The sequence below is a fragment of the Apodemus sylvaticus genome, chromosome 14, assembly GCF_947179515.1.
Source record: "Apodemus sylvaticus chromosome 14, mApoSyl1.1, whole genome shotgun sequence".
Taxonomy (NCBI): Eukaryota; Metazoa; Chordata; class Mammalia; order Rodentia; family Muridae; genus Apodemus; species Apodemus sylvaticus.
In genome coordinates, this window is record NC_067485.1 from 9,138,004 (window position 1) to 9,152,030 (window position 14,027).

General features: G+C 40.0%; 1 protein-coding gene across 5 annotated transcripts; it reads left to right on the forward strand.

Moving 5' to 3' along the window:
- Nucleotides 1-9: 9 nt before the first annotated feature.
- Hnrnpk (heterogeneous nuclear ribonucleoprotein K) lies at nt 10-10,452 on the forward strand. 5 transcript variants are annotated; one of them, XM_052157333.1, is made up of 16 exons: nt 11-120; nt 2,045-2,129; nt 2,447-2,544; nt 3,213-3,269; nt 4,607-4,650; nt 5,496-5,568; nt 6,142-6,213; nt 6,714-6,827; nt 7,138-7,266; nt 7,627-7,934; nt 8,043-8,097; nt 8,253-8,336; nt 8,553-8,568; nt 8,646-8,728; nt 9,048-9,217; nt 9,926-10,452. In XM_052157333.1, exons 2-16 carry the CDS (start codon nt 2,072-2,074, stop codon nt 9,957-9,959), a joined length of 1,395 nt encoding a protein of 464 aa, XP_052013293.1. In that variant the 5' UTR covers nt 11-120; nt 2,045-2,071; the 3' UTR covers nt 9,960-10,452. The 5 variants fall into 5 exon arrangements, with proteins under 5 accessions (XP_052013296.1, XP_052013298.1, XP_052013293.1 ...); XM_052157335.1 differs by having other exon boundaries at nt 9,986-10,452; XM_052157334.1 differs by lacking the exon at nt 11-120 and adding an exon at nt 370-449.
- The last annotated feature ends 3,575 nt before the right edge of the window (nt 10,453-14,027 follow it).

The following is a 14,027-nucleotide window of genomic DNA, read 5'->3' on the forward strand; positions in this document are numbered from 1 at the left end:
AGTGCGCGAACGAGAAAGGAGGAGGGCGCTACAGGCGACAGCGCTGCAGACGCCATTATCCTCTGCTTCTCCGCTGCACGGACGTCGCCGTCGTGCTCGTCTCCCATTCGATTGCGGCCTGTAGGTATCGGGGTGAATAGGGCTTCCGGGTGGCGAGTCCGGGAAGTGGGTTGGCGCCCCGGGATGGAGGCTTAGGCTATCCCCATGCCCGGGTTTTCTCAGGCCCCACGGCCTTCCAGCCCAAAGGGAGTCGCCGGCGGAAGGCGGGGTTCTCGGCGCCGTAATTGACGCGGCCTTGGGCCAATCGCCTCGCCCTCGCACCACCGCCGAAGCCTGGGCAGCCAATGGGGCGCGACGCTGAGGTGGGAGGGGGTTTGTCCTCGTTCTCTGTCTAGCAGTGACCGACCGTCGGAGGCGGCGCGGCCGGGAGGCAACGGCGGACTCGCGCGGTGAGCAGGGCCGGGCAAGCCGCGCTGTGGGAGCGGGGCCGGAGCCTCTTACTCGGCCGTCGGGGGCCGCTGGGGCCGGCCGTGGTGCGCCGGGGAACGTTGTCCGGGCTCCCCTCCCCCACCGCCGCCATTTCCCCTAGCGTGCCTCTGCAGTTGGCATGCTGGTGCTAAATGGTTTCGGGGACCTGTGAGAGAAGGCCTGTGGGCTTGGGACGCGGGCGCCCCGTATCGAGGGAGCGCCGGGCCGGCCGGTGGGCTCGCGGGCGTCGTGTGCCGCGGCGCCCTCTTTGTCCCTCCACGGAGGGGGGTGGGGGCTGCGCGGCAAAGCCGATGGGGCGGCCGCTGCTCGCGCGGCTGCTTTGTCTCGGGCGGTGGGGGAGGTGCGGGGGACGGGCGCCCGCGAGCCCGCGTGCTGGGTGGGGGAGGGGGTCTCGCGCGACTCCGCCTAGTCGCACGTAGTCGCCATTACGCGGGCCGCCATTTCCTGTCGGATCCGGGTGAGGAGAGGCTCGGCGCCGCTTGGCTACTGTAGCTGGGTTCTTGCGGGCCGGGCCGTGGGCGGGAGGACTGCGCGAGCTGTCGCTCGGCGGACCTGTTAATACTCGTGGGTTTCGGGGACGGCGGCTACGGACAAGGGCTGGGCGGTTTTTTGCGTAGACCTTGCTAATTTGCCTGAACCCATTTGCCCTCGCGGCCAGGGGTTTAGCGGAGTGGCCGGTCTCAGCGTTTCTAGTCATCAGGGTGATGGACACTTGCAGCCTGCGTTTTGGAATAGGCGAAGGCTAAGTGCGATGCCTTGACTTTAAGATCCTGTGCTAGTCCTTGGTTTTGGGATCACAAGTTGACTGGACCAGTTGTGACGCTTTGGTTGCAGTCCTGGAGAGTGGAATTAGAGGCGAATTTGTTGGGAGACGGCGTTTTTTAACATCGCGTTTATGATGCTGTTGGTCGTTTGCAGTGCTGGATAAGGGTGGTAGTTTCAATCTGGTCCCTTAATCAGAATTTTAGATTTCTCTGTCTAAAAGTTTAAAGTAGCTTGAATTGGTCGCTAGGTTTGTAAAGTTGGCAGATCTCATTGATTGGTGTTGTCAGTCATGACCCGGGTGGGGGGGCAATTACTACTAGTCCTACTATAGCACAAGTTTTGTGATAAAGACATTTCAAGAATTAGTCTTGTGAACAAAATTATAGGTCGGCTGGCTTTCCATTGTAATGAAATGAAGCACGTTGCTGAGGACTCAATTACTGATTTTTTTTTACCCTTGAGGTAAAAAAGGCTCTGATGGATGTGGTTAGGCTGTTGTGTTTCATTGAGACGGTCTAAATAGTCTAAAAGAAATACATCTGTCTATACTCAATTTTTATAATTTTTTTTAACAGTTCATTTTAAAGGATATTTTAGTTTCCTCAAAGCAGACCTTCGACCCCATATTTGTATTTGATAATGACAAGAAAAGCAAAACTGGTTTGTTATTTTTATAGATTACTGTGTGTATGCTGGAAATGGAGTCTTTTTTTTTTTTTAAAGATTTTTAAGCAAAAGAGTTTGCTTTCTGATAAGCCAAATGTACTAGATAGCTTTTATTTTTCAACAGATTGGTGGATCCATTTAATTCAAGAAAATGGAGACCGAACAGCCAGAAGAAACCTTCCCCAACACCGAAACCAATGGTGAATTTGGTAAGAAGATACTTTAATTATAACTAATTACATATTTCCTATTCTGTTACTTTCATTACTATCGGTGTTTTTTATATGTTGTTTACCTCTTACATAGTTTTATTTTTTTGTAGTCTTAGTTTGTATGTTACTTCTTGGTTTTATGAATAATCTTGTACAGGTAAAAAAACAGTACAGTTTTCCCACCCACCATTTTAAGATTTTAAAATATTAAAATCTTTGATGTTAGGAAGACAAAGACAGGGATTTAAAATGTGGTTTCAGTTAACCTTTCTTAGAGGGTATTTTTAATTTAAAATTTAAACTTTAAATTCTAGGTAAACGCCCTGCAGAAGATATGGAAGAGGAACAAGCCTTCAAAAGATCTAGAAATACTGATGAGATGGTTGAATTGCGCATTTTGCTTCAGAGCAAGGTAAAAGCTCTTTAAATTTTGGGGGGCTGGTTAGTAGTCAAAAATCAGTGGTTTTTCACTGTGAGCTCTGCTTTGACTCTGGAAAGCTTTCAGAACTTTATTACACATTGAATAAAAGTTCTAAGGGTTTCATTTGTTTTGAAAACTTATAGGTGAGACAGGGCCTTGAACTCTTGGTCTCCTCTTTGGAGTACTGGGATTACAAGTGTGCACTATTACATCTAATTGATGTGATTCTTAATGATAAGCAGACTTCAAAACTGCAGGTAGTACTAAAATTTTGATGGTGGATTACCAGGGTCCACACATCACCTAGAAAAATGAGCGAGTGACTGTAGACACATGGGGTTTTAGGTGTTGGTTGTATTTTATTTCCCTGGGAAACTAGTTTACTTAAGTTTCCCCATCGCTTTGTTCGAGTCATAATATAAAAGGAGTTGCTGCTTAGATTCCATTTGTTTTTTTACAAGAGGGCACTTGTAATCTACTCTTTCTAGGAATTTTATATTGCTACCTGGTTCTAAATATTCCAAAGACCATAAAACTATTCATCTTGATTTTTCTTTCTCAAGATTTTTCAGTGCTGTGCAAATATTATCGAAGTTAAAAATATAGCTTTAAAAATACTAATTTTTTAAATGCAAAAAATTTTTGTGTGTCTATTACAGAATGCTGGGGCAGTGATTGGAAAAGGAGGCAAGAATATTAAGGCTCTCCGTACGGACGTAAGTATTAAAATACTGAACAAGCACAATCTTTGTATCAGTTTCTAGAATTTTAAAGGTTCACATCTTAGAAATCACTGACTACAAACCATTTGTCATAATTAATGGTTATATAGATGATTTCTGCTTTTTTACCCTGATTAAGGTGGAACATACATACATCTTTTCATATTTTAATAAAGACCCTCCAAATTAATTCACTTCAGACATCTCAATTAGGAATAGAGACAAAGTGTAAAACCCTTAATTGTACCACTCCTCTTGTGTGTATGTGTAAGAGGGATTCAGGCATTTCTGAAAGCCGTTGAATATGGCTAATAAAAACTTATTTTCCTTTTTTAAAAAACATCATCTGTTCCACAGGAGATAATGCTGACTGACTTTTAAATATGGGTAATGAATAGATTAATCTTGGCAATCAGAACTGTTTGCCTAGAATTTGAGTCTTCATAATTTATAGTGGGTTGACTCTTGTGATTAGACACATTAAATGTTGGCAGCACCAGAAGTGTGTGTGTATTTCTAGAACTTGACTACACCAAATTTGTTTTCCCCCCCTCATACTATACACATTTCTTAATGTTTATCTTGGTAAAAATGAGGCAAATAACTTTGTTGAGTACCTAACAGTATTTCATTTCTCTCGGTAACAGATCTTTGTGTTTCTCTTGATTACTATAAACTTTAGATTTTGTTGTAATTTTTATAAATCTGCTTATTAGATACAGGAATGTGTTTTACACTTCGTGAAACAAAAATAGTTGGGGGTTTGGTGTGGGAATTTTTGTTTTGTCTTTGAACCTCTTTCCTCTTAATCCAGATGTTCTGTATAATTATCTGGGTTATTTCCCCATTTTCCTCAAGAATTTCAGTAAACTTTTGAGTCACGACAGGTTTTGTGTCTACCCTCACGAGCCAGCCTGCTACTAAAACATTTAAAAAAAAAAAAAAACTAGAACCATCATTTAAGGTCCTTAAATGTTAAGCCACGGTCAGGTATAGAGAAGTCCATTATTGTGTTAGTCTTCAGAACAACTTAAGCTTGTTTCATTGAGAGTATGAGTATAGTTTGTATTAAATTAAAATTTATTGCTTTTCCCCCTTTTCCCTCTCCTTGTTTTTTTGGCCATATATCTCCGTTGCCCATGTACTGGATCGACTTACCCCTGCGTTGCCCACCATGACGTTGGCCCATCCGCCCCTGAACGCCCATGTGAAAACCCTGGTTGGCTATGCCCAAAAATGTGCTCGTTGCCAAACGGGTACAATACTTGACAACTTCTGATTGAATGCCCATGCCCAATGCCAACATCCACGAACGCCAATGACCAATGCAGTACAATGCCAGTGTTTCAGTCCCAGACAGCAGTGGCCCCGAGCGGTATGTCCCAACAGTTTATGCCTCACTGCCTGATTAGAAAGAGAGAAATGTATTTTATTACCTGCCTTTTATATAATTAAATAGTATCCCCTTTTAGACGGTGTATTGTTTTTCAAGTTTCTGTCTTATTTTCCCCATTAAGTCCTTTTGTCACTGAACTTTTACCGTGAGTTGCCCACCCAAACGATCCACTAATTTTATTTCAATGGAAGGAGCACAGCTTCAAGTGTTGCATATTTGCTGCATTGTAAATCAGACTGTTACCCAAATAGTCTCTCGCTCTGTCTTTGTGGCCCACCTTGCTTCCCAACATTGTCTGTTCATAATTTTTTCTGATGAAACGCTAACTGGTTCACTTTCCTTCACTTCTCATTTGTACTGTCTTTGTTTTGTCTTGCATTTGTATTTGTTTTCTTGCAGAGCCCATTAAGTAGTCTAATTTCTAACTGGTATCCATAACCTTACTCCAGATACAATGTTCACCACTTGCATATTCCCCCAATTTACCCAAGAGAAGGTGTGCCAGTATTACCATAACAGCGAGGGTGTCCTTAACTTGGTGGCGGGGAACATGAGAATTCAACTCTGCTTCAATTCTGGTCGATTATTGCCACTTAATCTGAGCCCTTCCAGCAGCCCATTCTCTCTGTCTCTCTCAAAGTCTCCTAGTGTCTATATTGGGCATAAAATAAAATGCATGTGTAAAATTCATAAATAGGCTACCTTAAATGGGGACTATTAAGTAATTATGATGTTACTTCTCTAAAAGTTTATATGACTACTGATGACAAAACTCATTTTTCTTTTCCACTTTTTTGTATTCTTTGATATTTGATATTTGGCAGCATACTGAGTATCAGTGCTGATATTGAGACGATTGGAGAAATTCTGAAGAAAATCATCCCTACCTTGGAAGAGGTGGGTTTCTTTTAAAAAATTTTTTTGGCAAAATGAGGGACAGTATTTGAAGTTTTATTAGGGCGAACTGGGGGAGGGGAGAAAATGATTTTTGTGGCAGCAAAATGTATAATTGTCTTTAAAATTTATGCTGGCTATTCCTGGAGTAATAAATAGGAAGTATTTGATCCTACATCACACAGTGTTTTATTAATGTTTTAGGAAGGGAGAGGGCACTTTAGATCTAATTAGGGAAGATTATGGTTTTACTTTTTTTAGTAGGGAAGTTGTTTATAGTTCAGTTGCAGGTTAACTTCCATCTGAAAGTAGTTGGAACTATTGGAGCTTGTGATAGTGTTCTATAGGAGGAAGCAGCGGGCCTATGAGTGTTGCTATTTGGCTCGTTTTCTTTATTGACATTGAGTCTTATCATTTATTTGGTTTATGAAAAAGAATTTTTACTGTTAAATAAATAAGCTGGGTTTTGTATTAACATAGCTCTTAAAATATGTTGTAGTAGCTTTACCAATATATGCGACAATAGCCTGATCACGCTAGACACTTAACCTATTATTCTTATTTTTCTACTTTCAGGGCCTGCAGTTGCCATCACCCACTGCAACCAGCCAGCTCCCGCTCGAATCTGATGCTGTGGAATGCTTAAATGTATGTCATAGTGCCATTGAACCCCACTGAAGTATGGAGCCTGGCCCATAGGATCGATTTTCTTTTTAACATAGTGTGCTTTTCCCATCTCAATAGAAAAAGGCTTAAAAATATGATATATGAATGGTCTTACAACTCACTGTTGACCCTGCTCCATGCTGCAGTGGGAATTAACTACATTTGCAAAGTGCTTTGCAGTCATTTTTATTATGGTGTTATTTGAATGTTAATAATTTTGTGGTAACAGCGACATGCTAAATGGCTGCAGTGTGGGTATGGTGTTGCAGGACCTGAAAATAAAATAGTTTTCTAAGGTGGTGCAGATTGTCCTTTTTGGGCCTGGCTATTGAGGATAATAAGCACATAACTGGTAAAGTTATTGAGATATAAATTCAGGTGGCTTACTGCAACAGTGCATTATGTTGTGCTTAAGCATAAGCTAATAGAGCGTTGGGAAAACAGTTGCAAGAGAGTAAAATTGTGTATTTCCCCTTCTACAGTACCAACATTATAAAGGAAGCGACTTTGACTGCGAGTTGAGACTGTTGATTCATCAGAGTCTGGCAGGAGGAATTATTGGTGTTAAAGGTGCTAAAATCAAAGAACTTCGAGAAGTAAGGAATTATTTTGTTCTGTTTTGTTCCTTCTGGATTTAATAGACTTTTTTTTTTTTCATACAAAGTTGGTTTTGTGGGTTACTCCCTCAGATCCCTCATCACTATCTAGTTGGGTCTTAAAGTAACAAAAGTAAGTTTTGTTAAATTTACACCATTTCTAAGTCCTGGGTAGTTCCCCACATTCTATTTTGGGAGTAATTGGGTTCAAATGTCTAAACTTAGGAAGCCTTGATTTTTTTTTTTTTTTTTTTTTTAATTTGCTGTGATAGCGTCTTCTAATGGATTTTCTCTTGTAAATGTGTTATAGAACACTCAGACAACAATCAAGCTTTTCCAGGAGTGCTGCCCTCATTCTACTGACAGAGTTGTTCTCATTGGAGGAAAACCTGATAGGGTGGTAGAATGCATCAAGATCATTCTTGACCTTATATCTGAGGTATCTTTGGGATATTTTTGTTTGCATTCAATTTCATCAAACTACCAGAAATAAGGCAATATTCCATCTCCCTGCAAGTTTTATATTGCCTCCGTTAATAGTGTCTTTGATCCTTATGCAAAGGTCCCTATAGTGCCATGTTGCCCACTTCTTACCAGAGATATCTGGAGTAATGGTCCTTCCTCTCCCACCCACATCTGCATAACCCCCATCAGTATTTCAGAAATCTTTTCTATCATTGCTTCATTCAGTCTCTGCCTCTATTGCCTTTTGAGATAATAATGTTTGAGATGGGTTGTTGATTGATAGGACCAGGGCTGTTTTTCTTCAGGCTTTAAGGTGCTGTGTTTCTATTTTTAGTCTCCCATCAAAGGACGTGCACAACCTTATGATCCCAACTTTTATGACGAAACCTATGATTATGGTGGTTTTACAATGATGTTTGATGACCGCCGAGGACGGCCTGTAGGATTTCCCATGAGGGGAAGAGGTGGTTTTGACAGAATGCCTCCTGGCCGGGGTGGGCGTCCCATGCCTCCTTCTAGAAGAGATTATGATGATATGAGTCCGCGCCGAGGACCTCCTCCACCTCCTCCTGGTCGAGGTGGACGGGGTGGCAGCAGAGCTCGGAATCTTCCTCTTCCTCCACCACCACCACCCAGAGGGGGGTAAGTTTTAAATCCAACCATTAACATTAATAAGAGGCTAAGCTTAGCAGTAACAGTCAGGAGGTGATTTTAATTTGACTATATAAACATTATAACATGTGCTTGCAGAGATCTAATGGCTTATGACAGAAGAGGAAGGCCTGGAGACCGCTATGATGGCATGGTAAGAATTTTTTGACTTATAAAGGAGGGGCCGCATGTGTGTTTTAAAAAACCTTATAACCAAACATTTGTGCTAGACTGATAATTAAGAGTTTTTTTTTTTTTAAATTGGATTTGCACAGCCATATAAATTTGGTATTTCTGTATGTAATACAGGTTGGATTCAGTGCTGATGAAACTTGGGACTCTGCAATTGACACATGGAGCCCATCAGAATGGCAAATGGCTTATGAGCCACAGGTTGAGTATCAATAATGTTATCAGTAATTACATATTAGTAATTTACCTTGCCTGTCCATAATAATTGGTCTTCCCTCCATACCCCTGTAGTTTCTTGATTCAATTTTTTTCCTGGATAAACTGGGTATGGGTGGTGTGGGAGGACTTTGATTTTTCTAAGCTTTGGGATATTTTAGAAATACTAAAATAAGTAATTTTATTTCCTTTTGTTTTTAGGGTGGTTCTGGATATGGTAAGTTTTCTTTGTAAAATCAAATATTATTTCAATTTTATTTTTTACGTGAACTTGCTGCTCATTATTTAAATCAGATTATTCTTATGCAGGGGGTCGAGGCTCATATGGTGATCTTGGCGGACCTATTATCACTACACAAGTAACTATTCCCAAAGATGTAAGTAGTTTTAATTTGGGGAATTTAATTATTTGTAGTGGTTGCTGCTTCTGTAAATTCAACAAAGACTCCCAATTTAGGATTGAGATAATGTTTAACAGGGTGGGAGGGTGTTGAATCTTACATCAGATGATACTTAGTTACACCAATAAAAAGACAATTTGGGGTTCTTAATACACATTGTAATGTAAAATTTAGTTCAGGAATTTAATATTGCCATTCTAAATAAATTACTATAAAGTTACTACTTTTCAGCATTTATAAAAGGGAATAAGATTTCTTTAAGGTTGTTGTAAACACTATTTAAAAATCTTTGCAGTTGGCTGGATCTATTATTGGCAAAGGTGGTCAGCGGATTAAGCAAATTCGTCATGAATCTGGAGCATCAATCAAAATTGATGAACCTTTAGAAGGATCTGAAGATCGGATCATTACCATTACAGGAACCCAGGACCAGATACAGAATGCACAGTATTTGCTGCAGAACAGGTCAGTTGACCCTTAGCTTTGTGTTAGTGTATACATACTAAAACCTTTAAAAAGCTTTTCTTCCCAATTGATTTTTCTTTTAGAAACCATGGTGTTTCCATCACTTGGGGATCTAACTTCTAAATATTCTAATTAATAGCTCTTGCCTTAATTTTCTTCTGTTTTCTTACTAAAATGAAGACATTCAATACTAATCTTGCTGGAAGAAGCCTTAACCAAACTTCTCATTTCTCTGGTGAAAACTGCTGCCAAACCACCACTTGTAATAAATTATACAGAGCCTGTAGAAAATGTAGAAGAGTCATTGGATGTTGGCCTAGTTCTGTGTGGAAGACTAGTGATTTTGTTGTTTTTAGATAACTAAAACGACAACAAATCACAGTCTGCCATATGGCACAGGCCACCTCTACAGGACAGATAATGATGGTGCTGTAAAACGCAGCATTTCACACCTTCCTCACGCTCCTTTGCCTTTTCTACCAAGTATTAACAGCTTCCAGTTTCATTTTCTTAACCCTGCACTACTACTGTCTATTAACATTTTCTTGAGTTTTACATTGCTTTAATTTATAGTTGCTATTGCTCTTTAAAAGTTCTTCTAATTGTAATGGACATGTTTGTCATTTTATCATTGAAATTGTCTTAATGTTGACTAAGATGTTTTGAACAAAAATTCTAATTCGTACTTTTTTTTCTTTTCTTTTATAGTGTGAAGCAGTATGCAGATGTTGAAGGATTCTAATGCAAGATATTTTTTCTTTTTTATAGTGTGAAGCAGTATTCTGGAAAGTTTTTCTAAGACTAGTGAAGAACTGAAGGAGTCCTGCATCTTTTTTTTTTTATCTGCTTCTGTTTAAAAAGCCAACATTCCTCTGCTTCATAGGTGTTCTGCATTTGAGGTGTAGTGAAATCTTTGCTGTTCACCAGATGTAATGTTTTAGTTCCTTACAAACAGGGTTGGGGGGAGGGCATGCAAAAACTAACATTGAAATTTTGAAACAGCAGCAGAGTGAGTGACTTTTATTTTTTGTTCATTGTTGGTGGTTTTAAAAAAATTCCCCCCATGTAATTATTGTGAACACCTTGCTTTGTGGTCACTGTAACATTGGGGGGGTGGGACAGGGAGGAAAGTAATAGTCCACATGTCCCTGGCATTTGTTCAGAGCAGTGTGCAGAATGTAATGCTCTTTTGTAAGAAACGTTTTATGATTTTTAAAATAAATTTAGTGAATCTATTTTTGGTGGTCTTTTTTTTTTTTAAGACAATTTCAAATGGTGGTTGAATTTTCCAGCCCACCCCTAAAATAAACACTAAGTTTGATTTTCAGCAGCTCCTCTGTTTGATATAAGTGCACCTCTTGAATATAGATAATACATTGGCAAATTCAGTTTGGGTGATTTCTTAATGGTTGGAAAGACTTGGCTTGATAAATTTCCATCACATATTCATGCTTATAATAAGCTTGGGATTCTGTTTGTTTTTGCAAATGTTTGCCACTACTTTTCAACAGTTTTCTGTTAGTCGTGGAGAACTGCGGTTGGGAGCAGTACTACAAGAGTTAAGCATCTTAAGTATATGTCAGAAGCCTGATGGGCAGTGAGCTTTATTAACCAGAGGAACACTTGGTTCTGGAAGTGGCTGATGCTGAATAAATCCTGGTTATTTTTGTTAGATAATTTCTCACCTATAGACTTAAAGCTGTCAACCTGCTAGCGTCTTGTTAGTTGAACTTTGTAAAAAAATATATATATACTTGTTTTTCCATTGTATGCACAATGAAAGAAAAAAGATGTACCATTTCTCTGTTGTGTGTTGAATTATGTAGGAAATGTTTGTGAACGATTCAAAAAAATGGAAAAAGTTCCTGTGGATGTTTTGTGTAGTAACTTGGCATCTGTATTGATAGTTCAAAATCCACATCTAAATAAAACTTCCATGATGTTAGTTTTGATGTGTGCCCAATTTGAAAGGGGGTTGATTGATAAATGTAAAGTTAGTTTGTGTTCCTCTTATAAGGAAATACAGTAATCTTAAATTGTGTGGGGTTTGTGTGTTAGTGTGTGTGAAATGTTTCTCTAGCACTTAGGAAAGTGTGGTTAAGGAAAGTATATAGAAAATTCAGGTACTTATTCATACAAACTGCTGGTACCTGATAGTGCTAGCTAAATCATTTTGAGTCATATAAGACTCAAGTGTAATTTATTTTCTATACTGGAGTACAGTGAGCAATAGCTGGTTCATGAATATTCTCAGAATTACCTGCCTTCAGCTCCAATAAGGTCGACCCATGAATATGATGCTTTTAAGTTTGGTGTAAGAATGAGCAAGTTTTTGTCTTAACCCATGTTAATTCCTGCATCCCAGGGGCTTTAGGGGGAGTGACAAGCTTAGTTTGTGGAAGAGCAGTCTACTAAGGACTAAGCTAGGAAGGCCACAGGGTTAAAGAAGTGCTTAATTGGTTGAGTGCTTTGGACCTTTAGGTTCAATCCCCAGTACCAGGTCCACAAAGAAGGATTGTATACACTTACAACTTCAAGATCTGCAGAGGCAGATGGGTCACCGAAGGTTTAGATCAGCCAAGGGATATGTGGCAAGACTTGAACAGGGAAATGATGAATACAATTATTAAAGTATGTATTCACAGCAGTTGTTACGGATTTATTGAAGCTTTAAAGGTGGAAAGGTTAAAAAATTTGTGTGTCCTTAAAAGAGGTTGCACCTGGAGTGTTAAGGCCAGAGGTCTTCCTGATTGGCTTCTCTACTTGAAACTAGTTGGCTAGACTAATTGGCCAGCCAGTGTCTAGTGTCTCGCTTTCTTCCTTTAGCATAGATTTCAGGCTCATTCTGCACCTGGCTTTATGGGTGCTGGGAACCTTAACTCAGTTGTACAGCAAGTACTTCTCACCTGAACTATTTTACTTGCCACTCAAGTATACTGATAGGGCTTTTTTTTGAAAGTAAACATCTACCAAAATGTTGGTAGAAAAAAGCACAGTGAAATTTTAAGTTTTACTATATTTTTGTGGGTGTATGTGCACCATGTGCACGTGGAGGTCAGAATAATTAGGAAGACGAATTGGCTTAACTGGAAGTCCCATGACTGATCATGATAGGCACCTTTTAACCCATGAACTGTCTCTTTGGTCCCCAGTCAACTTTTCATGTTTTAAAGACAAGCTGTGTACCACACCTCACCTTCATCCTTTGATCCTCAGGCTCCTGAAAGCAGAGAATGCAATTTTGTACCCCCACACCAAGCTTAGCACAATTATGTGATACTACAGGATTATTAGAAAGCAATATTGCAATGATTTCTCAGATTGCATTATTAGAACCAACAAAAAGGTGCTGGTTAATCAAGTCCGTGGGCTAGCTGTCACTTGTCACAAGGCTTTGATCCTGAGTTCACTCTCCAGAACCCACAAAATTGTCCTCTGATCTCCACTCGTAGAGATGATTAGAGTGCCCACCCATGTTATACACATACAGAAAAATTAAGTTGGTATAACAGGTGAAATTTCAGTGTACATTAGGTTTTAATACAAATTAACAGTGCAGAAAAGAAAGATCAGCCAGGGCTGCATGAGACTATCAAAACAAGATTATACCTCAACAGCTAAAGCAGTTTTGTGGAGTGGAGGGACTATATTCCCAGTGTGATGATGAATATCGCCTATGGGAGATAATCTACATTAGGTTAGTTGACATGGGAAGACTCATCTAAAATGAGAGCACCCACTAACTATAGAGTCTGAGAAAGTGAGCTGAGCATAATCATCTTTCTAACTGCAGACAGTTGTGAGTGGCTAGCTCAACCACCTGCCGCCATGATAAGACTTAAAACTAGGCCAAAATAAAGACTCCAAAGTTTGTCAGGTGTTTTGTGACATAAGAAAAGTAACACGCTCTTACTCAACCCCACCCCTCTGTGGGACCGAGTGAGACATGGAGGGCCGGGACCGGTCTGAAGTCATTGCTCTCTTTCTGCCTGGTTTGTGAGGCAAGGTCTCTGCTGCTGCACTGTGTGCTCCAGATGGCTCGTTACATGTGTATATACTTTCTCAAGCATGTAGCTTGATCTCTAATATCTGGAAATATTTGGGACCCCAAACTGAAGTTATAAAAGTAGGCACTGTCAATTTCTATGTACAAACATGAGTTCCCCAAGTTTAGTAATTTCATTTAAGGAAAAAAAAAATCTGACCTGAAGACAAACTCAAACAATTATGTCCTCTGAGAACTAGATAGACCCTTGAGTACTGAGCTAGCCCCTAGCCCTCTCCTGGAGTGTATCAGACCTATACCATTTGTTTCCTGAAGTTTCCTTGCTACTTTACAGTATAAAATAAATAAAAAATTTTAAATGGGGAACTAGTCTGAATTGGGGTGGCTATATTTGCAAATACATAAAAAATATACAATGTTAATAGTGCCTGAGTTCTGAGTTTTGTCTGGATGAAGAGCTACTGTGATGGGTAAAACATACCTTTAGGATGTTACTCTGGGGACATTTCCAGATACTAGAAGGTATGAAAACTAAAGTAACGAAGCAATCAATAGCTTAATTCATTAGTGGATTCAGAGTTTGAGTAGATACAGTGGTAAGACTGGGAGATGATGGCTAGGTGGAAAACGTTATCTGCTCTGGGGAAGGAGAGTACACGTCTTTGAATTTGGTTTGTAAGGAAGGATGGCCTGGATCATCCTGCTTTCACCTAGGAAACTTTCTTTTGGCCTCTCATTTTCTTTGTTTCTTTTTTATTTTTGAGACTGGATCTTTACATAGATAGCCATGGCTGTCCTGGAACT

What these genes read in the sequence shown, in the direction of transcription:
- Hnrnpk (XM_052157333.1), top strand. Translation starts at nt 2,072, where the DNA reads ATGGAGACCGAACAGCCAGAAGAAACCTTCCCCAACACCGAAACCAAT. An exon ending in TTAAGGCTCTCCGTACGGAC is followed by an intron (nt 3,270 to 4,606) that starts GTAAGTATTAAA and finishes TGACCAATGCAG; the next exon opens with TACAATGCCAGTGTTTCAGT. An exon ending in CAGTATTTGCTGCAGAACAG is followed by an intron (nt 9,218 to 9,925) that starts GTCAGTTGACCC and finishes TTTCTTTTATAG; the next exon opens with TGTGAAGCAGTATGCAGATG.